General features: G+C 34.8%; 2 protein-coding genes across 4 annotated transcripts; one reads left to right on the top strand and one right to left on the bottom strand.

The window, feature by feature from the left end:
- The first annotated feature begins 1,440 nt into the window (after positions 1-1,440).
- LOC109181395 (guanylate kinase 2) lies at positions 1,441-5,075 on the top strand. The gene is made up of 11 exons (XM_019331146.1): positions 1,441-1,709; positions 2,126-2,181; positions 2,312-2,419; positions 2,531-2,610; positions 2,690-2,819; positions 3,382-3,744; positions 3,831-3,952; positions 4,038-4,173; positions 4,325-4,370; positions 4,457-4,562; positions 4,654-5,075. Exons 2-11 carry the CDS (start codon positions 2,179-2,181, stop codon positions 4,757-4,759), a joined length of 1,200 nt encoding a protein of 399 aa, XP_019186691.1. The 5' UTR covers positions 1,441-1,709; positions 2,126-2,178; the 3' UTR covers positions 4,760-5,075.
- A 2,027-nt stretch (positions 5,076-7,102) lies between these two features.
- On the bottom strand, positions 7,103-12,050 carry LOC109181399 (nuclear transcription factor Y subunit A-7-like). 3 transcript variants are annotated; one of them, XM_019331151.1, is made up of 6 exons: positions 11,801-12,050; positions 9,080-9,363; positions 8,617-8,708; positions 8,430-8,489; positions 7,855-8,013; positions 7,103-7,736 (listed from the first exon to the last, which is right to left on the bottom strand). In XM_019331151.1, the coding sequence occupies exons 2-6, from the start codon at positions 9,339-9,341 to the stop codon at positions 7,470-7,472; spliced, it is 840 nt and encodes a 279-aa protein (XP_019186696.1). In that variant the 5' UTR covers positions 9,342-9,363; positions 11,801-12,050; the 3' UTR covers positions 7,103-7,469. The 3 variants fall into 3 exon arrangements, with proteins under 3 accessions (XP_019186696.1, XP_019186695.1, XP_019186694.1); XM_019331150.1 differs by having other exon boundaries at positions 8,430-8,492; positions 9,080-9,366; positions 11,801-12,049; XM_019331149.1 differs by having other exon boundaries at positions 8,430-8,492; positions 11,801-12,048.
- Positions 12,051-14,683: the final 2,633 nt, after the last annotated feature.

Raw genomic sequence — 14,683 nt, 5'->3', positions numbered from 1 at the left:
AATGATAGTGTCGGTGTTCATTGGATAATACGGAAAAGTCGTCACAATAGTTGATCATGAACGTTTTGATTTTCTCTTTCTTAAAGGTTACGAATTTACATGCGTGGTTCGCGGGCTATTACAAGGAAGCAAGATTTACAGAGTGTACATTCAAGTAGTAATTGAGGGTTTCCACCATCACCAAAATAAAATAAAATTTAGACGATAGTAAATAAATATAGACAAAATTATATGGATAGAATAAATATTATAGAGTGATTTTAGTACGAAAATGTGACACAACTTTATATTATAAAATGTTGTATAAAAATTAATTTAAATAACATTTTTAAAGAAAAATATTTAATGAACACATTACTACATTAGTGTGGTCCGACCTAGATTTTGTAAATTGTAATCGTGTTTAAATAGCATTTTACTGTAAGGCTATAGGGGGCTAGTAATGAAGTTAGCAATTACTCCAATTAGTGTTTGTTTGACTTACAAATTGTTAAAACTTATGAATTTCAATTTCCAATTGCTCTTACTGACAATAACTAAATAATTTTATTTAAAATATTGTAATGAATTGCTCATTTATTATGAATAAAAAGAACATCAAATGCCCTAGAATTGATGATTGAGTTAAAGGATTATTATTAATGTATATAAATATTATTACAAGTTTAATTTTTATCAATATCCTCTTAATTATATAGTGCGACATAAATACGGATAGTAGCCAGTGATTGTATAAGATAGGAATTTGAATTTAAAAATAACTATGTATTACAATAATTTATTATTAACATTGTCATTTTAAATATAAACATGGTATTTAGATACAAATATTTAACATTATGCCAAATTGCTAAAGATCTTGTGGTCAAGCGGCATGAAGTGACTCTCTCAAATGGAAAGTTATGGGTTCGAGCCTCCCTCAGTTGATGCGGTAAGCAATAAACTACTAGCTTCTTAACTTTTTTTTTCTATCTTTGTTTTTATCTTCTCCTTTATAGACTTTCATCCTTATTATTATTATTATATTATTATTATTATTATAGAATGAAGGAGATTCGCAACAATATTGCTACTTCATTATGAAATGCTAGATTATGATTATGCTAATAATTTTATTTCAAAATGTTAATTTTTTTTTTGAAGACAAAATGTTAACTTTTAATAGGTAAACAAACTACTTTAAATTTGTAAAAGATGTCCAAAAAGCTAATTTTACTAAACACTTTCAATCATAACAGCTCTTCAGTTTTCGGCTCCTAGCTTATAATTTTTCAGCTTTCAGCTCATTTTTAACTTTTAGCTCATAGCTTATAGTTTTTCAGCTAGGTTTGCCAAACAGAGCTTCCGTATAAAATAAAAATTAAAAAAGATTAAAAAAAAAAAGAAAAAAGAAAAAGGGTATAGCCGACTTGGCTTGTTGTTTCAGAATTGAATGCGACCAGGGAGCCTCCCCAGCGGCCTCCTCTCTCTCTCTCTCTCTCCATCTCTCCGTCTCTCTCTCTTTGCGCCTACAAATATGGGAAGATCTCACAAACTTTCTTGCAGCTTCTTCTTCCTCCTTAAAGCCGCTGGCTTTTTCAATTGTAAGTTAGTCCCGCTTTGAAATCGTGAAGATCCGTAGTTGAACTCCAACGCCCCATTCAACAAAACTTCCTTCTCCACCTCTTCTTCATTCCTAACAGAAAGCCACCAAGAATCCCTGTTTTCGGGTACTTTTCCTGCTCTCCAGATTCATTTCGTTTTTTTTTTTTTATTTTTAAATTATTATTATTATTTTCTCGTACGTATACGTTTTGTGTTGGGAAGCATGGCGTGATTTTGGACCTCTGGGTTGCTTTCTATAGATTCGATTCGGAATTTTCTGAAGGCAATGTGATACGCAATGGGTTTCGTTTTCTAAATGATTATTAGGTCTTTGTTTCTTTGCTCTCTTATTAAAGTCTGTAACTTTATTGGATTTCGAAACTCGTAGCGGCGTTGCTTTGGAATGCTTAAATTTCGGGTTTTTATTTTTTTTGGGGGTTATTTATTGGCCAATGCTTTATAAGGTTTAGCTTTTAATTTCGTTTATTGTGATTTGGAGATTTACGTGAAATTGAGAGCTTTTTAATTTGCGGTTTATCAGGTCGAACTTTGAGCTAGAGGCTTCAGTCCCAAGGTTGAATCTTGAGTGTCTCAATGGTGAGTTTATATCAAAGATTCCCTAATCTCATGGCAGTTTACAGTGCAGTGAAATTGTTGAGTAGAAGTTGGTTCTTGGTTTTTGATCTGACTGTTTGTTTTGTTTTGTTTAATCCTATGTTGTTTCTAGGGTGAAGCTCCAGCTTTTGTTGTAGAGAATGTGATTGGAGAATTTCCCAGTGGGGTTGATTTGAAGCCTAAGGGCAACCAAACAGCCATTGATGTTGGGAGCAAAACAGTATGATTGATTACAACATGCTGATTTGATCTTTTTCTGTTTTATTTTACACCTTAATGGATAAAGATTGTGTAATTATGAACACATATTCTGCCTCCATATTCTTATCAGTATGTGATTGGTGGTGGGGCTGATCATGAACTGAAATCCACAATTGGAGTTCAAATTTATGATAAAGCTACTGGGAAATGGTGAGTTTTCTTTCTGGTGTGGCTAGAACAGTGGTGCTGTTGTTCTTCGTGGATGAACAATATCTTCTCCAATTTGCAGGATAAACCCTACCGTTTTGGGGACAAAGCTCAAGGCACCTGAGGGCTTCTCAGCCGTGCTTTTAATAGAAGACCGGATATTAGTTGTCAAGAGGAACTCCCCCGTGGATGACTGCTTTTGGTTTCTTGAGGTTAGTGAAGCTAAATTCTTGGTAAAATAGTTAGCCTATAGGCCAATTTTGGCTTATTTGATCACTATTAGCCTTTTGATTTAGTTAAAAAATCAATATAAGTGTTTGGTTAATTAGCTTTTTGTAACTCCATAATGCTAAAATCAAAAAGCTGTTCAAAACAACTTTTTCAATTAGCTTTTTGAGAAAGGAAATTATACCAAACAGCTATCGGCTAACAACTAATTTTTACCAAACACCTTTCTACAATCAACTAATGTTATCAACTAGTTACACCCTCTAATTAACCCAATCAGCTATCAGCTAACAGCCATTTACCAAACAGGGCCAATTATGATGCATTTGTTTTTAGTTTATGTGAGTAGATCTCACACACAATTGCATCAAAATCCAATTTTGAAACATACCAATTAAGTGTTACCCCCTTCATAACGATTGTTTCAATTTTACTGTTTCAAAGCTAAAAGTGTAGATATAACTTTGTTAATTCTTGTTGGTTATCTTTCTTGGAATTCACTTAAAATCTATTTCGTATAATAAAAGGTTTTTGACTTATTTGCAGGTGAATACCCCTTTCGTAAGACAACAAGCTAAGAGTTGTGGAACTGAGGTGGTTGCCTGGAGCAAGGGAGTTATAGGTGATGCTGAGAAGCCCATTGTCATCAGCGGTCCTTCGGGAGTGGGAAAGGGAACATTAATATCGAAATTAATGGATGAATTCCCATCCATGTTTGGCTTTTCTGTAAGCCACACCACCAGGGCTCCACGAGAGAAGGAACAAAACGGTGTTCATTACCATTTTACAGAGCGAAGTAAAATGGAGAGAGAGATAACGGACGGGAAGTTCCTAGAGTTTGCCAATGTTCATGGGAATCTATATGGAACTAGTGTAGAAGCTGTCGAAGTGGTTGCAGATTCTGGCAAGGTTTGTACTTTATATGTTTCGTTATCTTGTCTTTCAGTTGGATATTCTTGATTTTGCCTTTGCTAATGGCTCCTGTGTTTTTGTAGCGATGCATTCTTGATATTGATGTTCAAGGAGCAAGATCTGTAAGGGCTAGTTCTCTCGAAGCCATTTTCATATTTATCGCTCCCCCGTCATTTGAAAAGCTGGAGAAGCGCCTTCGGGCAAGGTGGGCTAGGCCTTGTTATGTGGCGTTGTTATATCATCTTAGATGGCTCTTTGACTGATATGAAGGTTGCTGATTTTTTGAACAGGGGAACCGAGACCGAAGAACAGGTCCAAAAGCGTCTCCGAAATGCTAAGGAAGAGCTTAAACAAGGGAAGTCGCCTGGCCTCTTTGATCATATCTTGGTCAATGATGACCTCGAGACATGCTACAAGTCTCTTAAGGTGATTCTTGATCCTCGTGTTGCCTTTGAATCTATATATATATATCTCTCCGGATTAAAGTTTATTAACTATATATATATATATATATATATAATGGTATTGCCAAATGCCAACACCGAATGTGACAAAATGCCCGTTTGAATTCATGTAGACAATATTGGGTCTTAGCGAAGGTGTCAAAACCGTTGATAAAACATGTAAGTTATCTACGAAAAGCCTTGAATCTCTTACCGGTCAAGTTGTGAATTTATGCCCTTTGAAATTTACTTTGTCGCAAATGCAGGTCCACAATTAGCTGACTTGCCCACGGATTGCTCTGTGTCGATTATCGATAAGAAGATACTGATTAACTCTAATTCTGCAGAACACGGAAAGACATCAAACAAAACGTATGGCATATTCCGATAATTACACCCGATATATATCTACCTACTATATACATCTTGGTTTTGAATCTAGTTCCCGACATCTTTTATGCAGATTTCTTCTCGACTTATCTTCCCTCAGGGGAGGGGCACCGGGACGAACGAGAGGACTAAACCTGCGTGCCATTGATTCTTCCACAGGCATGGAACAACTTAGCTAACATTTTCCTGATTAAACCGAAAACTAGCAAGCTCTCAGTTTTACTCGAAGTTTGTTTGTTTTGTTTTGTTTCGTTTTCGTTTTTTTTTTTTTTTTTTTTTTTTTTTTTCAAGTAACCATAAACGATTTGAGCATTCAACAGAAAGAAAAAGAAAGGGTTTGAGATTCATGCGGCAGAGATTAGGCCAGTTCTTGGTAGTATCACCACAGGATTCTGGTTTGTAACAGAGGAATTCAGGAACTGTGAAAAGAAAAGAAAAAAAATGTGAACTTTGCAGTTTCTTTCATGATTCTGTCAGTGTTTAGCTTCAATTTCAGTCATGGATGCATGCATATGCTGACTCATAACATTGAATTTTATGTTTGTTGATACTGAGTAAATACTGTCTTGTGACTCTAATCGGTAAAGAATTATAAGGAGGTAAACTCACTTTTGTTCATAACTGATTAGTAGGATTGTTAACGAATTGAACATGAACGAACGAGGGTTGTTCGTGTTTGTTTGTTAAGGTTTTTGAAAATTCTGTTCGTGTTCGTTAACGTTCGCGAATATGTTCACGAATGTATTAACGAACACGTTCGTTAACATGCTTGTTCACGTTCATGAATGCTTAATAACTAAACACTTACATATGTTCATTATCGCAACAATAATCAAATAAACAACACAACGACTATATATTGAACATGTACGTAAATATCATTAAACGAACACTAAATGAACTTGTTCGTAAAGATTATTTGACGAACACCACACGAGTTTGTAATTGTTCTGTTCGTTTATCAAACACGAACACAGGAAGGTCAAATAGGTTGTTAAAACAGTTCATTTGACTGAATTGTTTTGATGTGATTTGATTTAAACGTGAAATTCGGTGGAAGTGAGGGTATTTTAGATCGGATTGGCATTTCAACCGGGGTTTGAAAGGAGGCTGGTAAAGCTATTCTCCGGCGGCGAGCTTAGCTGGCGGTGGCAGGGAAGGTGTGGCGAGTGGGGCATGAGAATTGAGAAGATGAGGCGAGACACGACGGCGGTGGGCCAAACCCTAGCTGGCGGTGGCAGAAAAGGAGTGGCTAGGTGTTCATTATGTGTAACCCAAATCAACCACTTGTAGTTGTGGAACCTCAAAATTTATGTCTTATTCATTACACTCTTTTCTTTGCCCACTCCAAATCATTTATCGATGAACAATGAAATTTCAATTTGAAATGATTTAGTCAAACTTGGCTATAAAGAGTTTATTAATTAATCAAAATACTAGATAACAATTCTCTTTCCTTCAATCATTTGAAATGGTTTATCACTGAAGAATTTTTTATTTGACGTGACAAAAGATGAACAGTTAAAATTGACTATTAAAATTTTTTATTGATCAATATTTTATAGGAGAATTTTCTTTCCTTCACTCAAAACAACTTGTTAAGGAGTTTTTTTTTTTTTTTTTTTTTTTTTTTTACGTGATATAAAATGATTTCCTTCATTCACTCAAAATAATTTATCACGAAATTTCTGTTTGACTTGGTAATACGATTAATAAAAATTCACTATAAAGAATTTTTATTACGAATTTTTATTACTTAATTAATTATCAATCATTTTTTTTTTTTAGTTTTTTTTTCGTGCAAACTTGTATTACTTATAATTAAATTAAATTTGTGTTCTAGAATCTTATTTAGGACTTTTTTCCCGACCTGATTTCTATATAAAAAAAATGTGTCAGCGGTCTAAAGTCTCTGCGGTCCCATTCAAAATGAAGAGAGGAAAGTGGAAGGCAAGTGGTATAGTTGATTTTCAGTTATGTGTGGCCCATAACCATAACTCCACACCCATTCAACATTTATATTCATATTCCTGCAGCCTCATATGATTGACCATACAATATAATTATGGCATATCTTTTATTTCATTACTATACACACAACAATAAATAATAGGGTTGCAAGAAGGATGTGATCTTCAAAATTAATTAGCTCAAGAAGGATGTGATCTTGGACATCATTTTCAACCGTCTTAAACTTATCTTGACTGCTAATTGTATTGGTGTGACTTCACTACGTTACTTGTAGCTTTCTTGATTATTGCTCAAAATTCGATTAGTATAACATATGTACCAAGTTCGACTCTTTATAAGGCATGTCTGTTGACTTTCTTGGTCTGAACCAATTAGCTATGTGTAACCTAAGCTGATTTATTTCATTGTGATCCTTTGTCAGATATTCAAAGTGTACTTTTGAGTAGCGGGCCGGGTGCAGGATTTCCCGTAAATCATCAAGAATAACATATGTATTAATGTAGTATATACTCCTTTGGTTAATTAGTTGAATTAACAAGTACACGTATATATTGCATTGATCAAACATCACATTAGCTAATAAGCCAATAACAAGCTAAGCTATGAGCTTAGGTCTTCTTCTTCCATCTGTTTCTCCATAGCTTACACGCAACTATGAAGTATTAGCCAAGAATGAATTGCCTGAGAAAATGAATGGTAAAAGCCAATTCAAGCCAGCAGCCATTACACTTATAGCTGCTTGCCAAGATCAAACATGTATGTATGTATGTTATTCTCTCCAACCTTACATATTCTACACAATCATCAGATCAGATCAGAGACAGACCAACCACATTATACATAAGTATATATATGGGGGAGATAGATTCAGAGATTGTATGTATTCTCCAATCTCCAGACTTCTTCTTCTTTTTCAGTTCACACCCAGTCTTTCATGACTTTGAAACGCTGATACTCATAACCCCACTGCACATATTCTGCACTGCCCTGCATCCCAGAAGCTTCAGAGCCTGGGCAGCCATGGCTGTCTGAAATACAGTTCTTGGCTTCACTGGAGTTAACGTTGCTGCTGCATGGGGGGGTGTTGTTGCTTGTGGAATCAGACTTCTTTTTATTCACGAAGCGGCCCCCGCCGTCTCTGGCTCTTCTCATGGCGTGCTTGTGCCGGGATTCATGAAGATAAGGCTGCAGGGAATGAATTGAATTGAAGCATCATATCATAATTAACACAGAATCAAGATTCATAGGTTATAGAAGAAACTTATAAAACGGGAGATCGAATTGAAGTAAACACTGCACGGACCTTTCTGTTCTTAACCACTTTGTTTTCCAGCTCAGCCTTTGCCCGGAGCTGCCTTCGCCTGAGAATTCCATGGTACTGTTTGGCGTTCACATAAACAGGCTCCTCTGTCGTCACTTCCAGCGGCAACACCATTCTCACTCCTTGTGCACTTTGATGAACCTTACATGTTTTTAATTTCAAGAAAACAAACAAAACCTCATAGTTTAACAAACATTATATTGTAATGATAATCCGAGGTTTGTTTCATCTTGGCTCTTAGTTTGGGTATTTGGTAAATAGCTGTTAGCTGATTGGGTTAGTGGGTTTGACTAGTTGATAACATTAGCTGATTGTAAAAAGATGTTTGGTAAATTAGCTGTTAGCTAATAGCGGATTACATAAAAAATGACTTTCTCAAAAAATTGATCTAAAAAGTTGCTTTGAACAACTTTTTGAATTTTAGTGTTTTGGAACAATAAGCAGTTACAAAAAATTAATTAATTAAACACTCATATTGATTATTTAACCAAGTTAAACAAGTTAAAATTGGCTGATAGGTTAAGTATTTTACTAAACAGGGCCTACAACTTACTTACCACAGACTCTCCACCAGCTGCACCGAGGAAAGCAGGTTCTGTATAGGGATATGGTGCACACTGCTGAAGAAAAAACATGAAATTGGACAATCCTGTTAAGGTTAATCAATCATGATTTAGATGCAGAAACAATCTAAGAACTTGCAAGGGTGGATATATAAGTGGGTTGAGAGAGATTAGAGCTTACAATAGAGTGACCCATAAGGTCATGTTCAGTTGCAGGCCTAGAATGGTGCGGGGACATTGCAACATTTTCACTTTCCACTTTGCAATTTTTATCTGCATATATAAGAACATCAGATCTAAGAGTTATAGTATACTAAAAAAAAAGTACCAAACTCATTTCTAGTCCTAGAAGTGACAAGAGTTTTGATTCAATTCGATTTGATTCTCTTAATGATCTTTTAAAACACTAGTATTGATGGATATATAAAGATTGGTGCAAGAAGGGATACCCAAAGTGCATATGGCCCAGGGGGCAAAGGCCCATGAAGGAAGGTCTAGAACTATTGCTGACATCTCTTCTATTTATACTTTGTATTGTACACTATTCAGATGTATAGAAACTCTTTTCTCTCATTCTTATATGGTATCAGAGCCTGACTCTCACGAGATAATGACAACCATCATAAGTAGTTGCAATACCATACCTGATGTGTGCAGTTCTGTAAACCCTTTAGGCTCTGGTGCAGTATGGTGCATTCCTCCATTATCTTCCCAGAGCATATGTGCAGATGTTGCATTATTCCCTGGATCAACAGCACTACTGTTTTCATATAATGTGTTATTCCATGGATTTCTGGACACCATTGCTTGGCACCAGGTGAATGAACCAATTGTGCAGGAACTTGCAGGTGTACCACTACTGCTCATTGCATCTGATGCCATTTGGCTTCTTCTAATCTGTTGCATAATAATGTGTATATATTCACACCTGCTAAATGGTAGAAGAAACACAAACCCTTGTCAGAAAAATGATATAAATTTCGTAGATTTTTTTTTGGGGTGACGGGAGAAATCTTCAACCACTACCCTTGAGGGTGTGCACCAGGTAAATATGGTCTTGTGGTTTTAACCAACAAAAGGATCATAAGGAGATAAACCAGGTTAGGTTGTTCATTACTGATTGGCTTAAACCAAGAAGACCAATAGATTGTTCTCACTAAATGTCGAACTTAAAATCTTATAAGTTACCAAACCAACAGGCTGACCAACTAATTAGTTGGAGTTGTCTGATTGTCTCCAAAATTTCCTAAACTTGACTGGCCTAGACAACATGAAGAGGCTACTGCATTCTGCAGCTAATTAACTACTCTTGTGCTGACTTGTGAATGTGTTTGGATGGATGGGAAATATATTGGAGAAAGAAAATATAGCGAAAGTTTATAATGTGAATGGTGTGATGTTGATTGTATTCAGTATCGTCATGCATGTATATATGCTAATTCTATCAGGTATAATTGGTAATAATTTCTAATTGTATCGATACAATTGTGTACATAATATATGACACGCACTTATCTGGAAAGGGTGGTGAAGTGTGTAGAGCATATTTTTGTAATTTCATATCAAAAGATCACCCAGTTTGATTCTTGCTAACACCCTCTTAATTGAGCTGCGTTCATTGCACATAATGTGGTTTAGTTTGCCACTTCTATATGGTTTTACAAATTATTATACAAGAGTTGGATTTCCCTTGTCTATATATATATATGACACCTAAAACTATCAAACATTTTATTTTTATTTTTTAGAAAAAATAATGGTATAATGTGTTTGTATGGGTGGGAAATATATTGGAGACAAAAAATATAGGGAAAGTTTATACTGTCGATGGTGCAGTGTTGATTGCATTTGTTATCATTATGTATGCTGATTTTATCGTGTATAATTGGTAATAGTTTCTAATTGTATCGATACACTCACATGTACAAAATATATGACACCTTTTCTATAAAGGGTGTCCAAGTCGATGAAACATAATTTTTGTACTAGGCCAATTCAAAAGTTCACGTGTTTGATTTTCGCCAATACTCTCTGAGTTAAGTCCATCACACAAGGTTTTTAGTGTGATTTGTCACTCCTATACGATTTGCGGACTATTATATGTGAGTTGAATTTTCCTCGTTAATATATATATGGCACTTAAAACGATCAAACACTTAAGATGTTTTCTAGAAAAAATAATGGTACTAAAACACTTTAACTTCAAATATTCTTTTGTGGTATAAAATAGCATCATTTCTAAAATCGGAGGAAAACTAATAATGAATACTGTATTATTTTTTTAAAAAAAAAAAAATTAATTTTAGTCATGCATTTGATAATAAGAGATAAAGATCTCGATCTATTACTCGGGAAAAAAAATGTAAATTTCATCAATTTTTATTTCAAAACAAATATTATTCTTTAAATCTCCCATACTTACCGGTCTCTCGAGGCTCAAATACACTACATTTTCTCTTCCCTAAATGTGTTTTTCCTCTTATATATGTTTTTTAGGTGACGAACAAAATCTGACTATTAAATGATGTGCACTGAGTAAACTCAATTTTTGTGTGATAGTCCACAAATCACATAAAAATGATACATAGTACCAAAAAGATCTTGTGCGGGCAACGGGTTCGACCAAGAATGTGTTGACAATAATCAAATTTTTGACCTTCTGGTACAAGAATCATGTTTCACTCATCCAGCCACACTTTTCGAATAAAACTTAACAAAACTTTTACCCAAAAACAAAACATACAGTATTTCACAACTTTCTATATTTATTACTCCGTATATATCACAGTCCAGTAAATTAACTAATTCTTATAAAGTACAAAGTAATTAAATAAAATCATTTAATTCTATAAAAATTGTGTTTACCTAACATTACCACAAACTTTAACAGGGAAACAAACAGTAGCAGCAGGCGGTCCATATTTCTCTACCTTATTCAATTCAGATCAACATATATATATCATATCCTCACTGGTGATATGATCTATCTTCAACAACCATATATATATAGTAATATAGAATAACCCCCCCCCCCCCCCCCAACCACCCGACCTAAAAGAAAGAAAACAGAAAACAGCAGCTCAAAAAACTGGATTTCATGAATGCCAACAGCAAAGACTATATATGATCTATGAATTTCAAGAAATGATATATACACATAAATATATATAGAATATATATGGTTAATCCCCAGAAAACAAGTTTCCCAATATCATGCCAGATTTAAACACCCCATAACCCTCTCCCACCTTTCCTGATCTAGTATATAAGCAACATAAATGCCCAGAATTCAAAAAAAAAAAAGGGAGCTTTTTTTGAAGAAAAAAAAAATATAAATAAGTGGTGGAGAGAGGGTTGATGCTTACTTGAAGAGATGGATAGAAATGGAACTGAACTACTTTCTAACGTTGTTTGTCTTTGTAGATAGCTTTCTGTTTGTGGAAATGCATCGACACTGCCTGGGGGAACTTCGATACTTATAAGAATTATTATTATTATTATTATTTTATTTTGTTTGGGGTTCATGCGTGGATTCCATGTAGCAGTAGAAGATGAAAACGACAGAGAGAGTGAAAGAGAGATAGAGAGAGAGAGAGAGAGAGAGAGAGAGAGAGGGTGATGTGTGAATATTCAAAGGTGCAAAACTCAATCTAGGACCATCTCATCGTATAGTAACGACAGCTTTATTAAAAGTTTTAGCAAATTTTAACGTGTCATGTTGTCATTAGACATCATTTTATAAGGGTTTCTCTTGAATAGGTTATATCATCGACCCTTGAAAATGGGGGCTGTCTAGCTGAGTGGGTTGAGCACACGTGTTCGGTTCTTGATAACATATTCAAGTCCATTCTATAAGGTCTTCATAGTGTGATTTATTTTTTATGTGTAATTGACGGACTATTGGCCTGGAGAAAGAAACTAGTAACAATATATAGTGTTCTGAGAAGGGTGTAACATGATTTTCGTATCAGAAGATCACAAATTTGATTCTTACCAGTATCTTTTTGGTCGACCTTGCTACACAAGATTTTCTTAGTGTGATTTATCTCTTTTGTATGGGTTATGAGTAATTACACATAAACGAATATTTTTTGTGTAGTTTGTAAACTATTATGCATTGGAGCATAGTCAATACACATTTTCAAATATTGAATTGGTAACATGTGGGGTAAACTTGACCTTAGCCAAAATGCCACTAAAAGGTATAAAGAAAAGAGATAAGTGAGCTAGGTTAGATAAGATTAGGGTTTCAATTCAAGAATTTGTACCAACTAAGGAATAATCTGCACAACCCTATCCTAAAGAATTTCGGCTAAGTGTCTTGAAATTAGGGTTTCAATTCAATGATGATTTCATTTAGCTGCCGCGCCATTTATAGTTGCTGGCCTAGAAATAACAATATCGAATTAAATAATGAGAATTTTTATGGTATCAAGTAGTATAATTATAATTATAATTAACATGTGTCCACATAGTATCAAATACAATTATGTATACTATGTTTAGTTATATTTTGTGCAAAAAGCATCGATATCAATTAGTATCTTAGAAAAAAAATCATAAATTATCTAGCCTAATTTTACATTACATGTTCAATTATAGTATTATCTTTAATTTTTCTCCCAAAAAGTTGAATCTCCAACTCCAAGGGTCCTTCACACCTCTGCCCAACAGAACATTTGGAAAAATGTAAATCACGGTGACTCAATGACTCAGCAGACATGGTCAAATGTCGGTGCGCACCAAGAAATCAGCATACTTTAAGCATAATCCCTACACTGTCATTGTTGAGGTTATCATAACTTGTATTCCTATACCTTTAGTTAGGAAGTATAAGCTTAAGAAGGCAAAAAATAACTGCAGTCAAATTTCAAATGTTATGATTATCAAGTCAATTTTCAAACTAATTTTACAAAATTTCCCTCAACTTTTTAAATACTTATTGTCTTATACTCTTATTAAATACTATAAGTGACCAGCCCCTTGGCCAGAGAGGAAGCCGATTTTAACGAAATGGCTCGTGTTACTTGTGCTCGTCAAGTGAGGGAGAGCTAATAGTCAGTCTCTCTTCCCGGGTTATCCCATCCCCGATAATTAAAAAAAACAAACAAAAAAACAAAAAATACTATAAGTGACCCCAATGTAGAAAAGTGTGGTGCAACGTGGCAGATAATAATTTGAGTGGGAGAAAAACAGGCAAAATTAGCATTCATTCTATGTAAAGGACAAAAGTAAAATTACCAAAATTGGGGAGGCAAGGTTAAATGGCTGGAATTCCACAGGGTCAAACTCGTCAAACAAAAAATTAATAATTTAACGATTTTGCACCCCCCGGGAGTACTTAATATAATAATTTGCAGGTGCTGTCGTGCTGACATTTTCGACATCGGAAAGTGGCTACGTGTCCCTGGACATAAGTGAAGTGTGGGCCCGGGTGGACCCACCGGAGCGGCAGAAAAGGCCACGTGTCGACCACGGTGAGCTGACGGCGAGATGACGGCGTTAAGTGCGGTCCCGTTGTCGGATGGTTAGGTGGCGAGGTTTCACCAATCAGCTACTTCCTAACAGCGGAAGACGACACACACCTCACGATGGCGACCGTCAACTTTCCACGCGTCCCCTACTTTCGCGCTCCAATTATATGCCCTAAACAATGAAACAACAAGTACGATATATATATGTGCAATTACATATGCGTCCATGTGCGACGTAACTATTTTTAAAATTTTAGTAACGTTGGACGTACGATGTCACTTTTTTTTTTTTTTTTTTTTTTTTTTTTTTTTGGGTACTGAAGAAATTTATCGTTATTATTTGAAGATATGTATGAAAAATACTACATGTACTCTCACACAAAACGTTGATGTAGACACTTGTATTGAGACCCACATAAAAAAATAACTTATCAGAATCTGCCACATCAAGGAGTAAAATTAGAGAGTACAAGTAGTAGAACTCGATAGGTATTTAGTAAATCTTACTTTGTGACCTTAGTCAGTTAACTAGCTCAAACTAAGAAAACAAATAGACCACTCATACGGAAATTCGAGCTTGAAACTTGTATTTAGATTAATCAATTTATATGTAAACAATGAAAAAAAAAACATATTTTGTCAATTGTCAAAACACACATATTTTGATATAATATAATGTTGATAAAGAGACAAATCAAATAAAAATATGCACCCAGCCTTGCACATACATCACGTAAAATTATAATATGTAACTTGTGATATGTAACATAAAAA

This window comes from Ipomoea nil, unplaced genomic scaffold, assembly GCF_001879475.1.
Source record: "Ipomoea nil cultivar Tokyo-kokei standard unplaced genomic scaffold, Asagao_1.1 scaffold1043, whole genome shotgun sequence".
Taxonomy (NCBI): Eukaryota; Viridiplantae; Streptophyta; class Magnoliopsida; order Solanales; family Convolvulaceae; genus Ipomoea; species Ipomoea nil.
This window is presented reverse-complemented; position numbering and strand designations above follow the sequence as displayed.

Excerpts from the sequence above, each read along its gene's own strand:
- LOC109181395 (XM_019331146.1), top strand. Across the intron at positions 2,420-2,530 it reads TTGATGTTGGGAGCAAAACA|TATGTGATTGGTGGTGGGGC; the intron begins GTATGATTGATT and ends TATTCTTATCAG. Across the intron at positions 2,611-2,689 it reads GATAAAGCTACTGGGAAATG|GATAAACCCTACCGTTTTGG; the intron begins GTGAGTTTTCTT and ends TCCAATTTGCAG.
- LOC109181399 (XM_019331150.1), bottom strand. The coding sequence starts at position 9,341 with ATGCAACAGATTAGAAGAAGCCAAATGGCATCAGATGCAATGAGCAGT. Across the intron at positions 8,493-8,616 it reads ACCTTATGGGTCACTCTATT|CAGTGTGCACCATATCCCTA; the intron begins GTAAGCTCTAAT and ends TTTTTTCTTCAG. Across the intron at positions 8,014-8,429 it reads CAGCTGGTGGAGAGTCTGTG|GTTCATCAAAGTGCACAAGG; the intron begins GTAAGTAAGTTG and ends AAAACATGTAAG.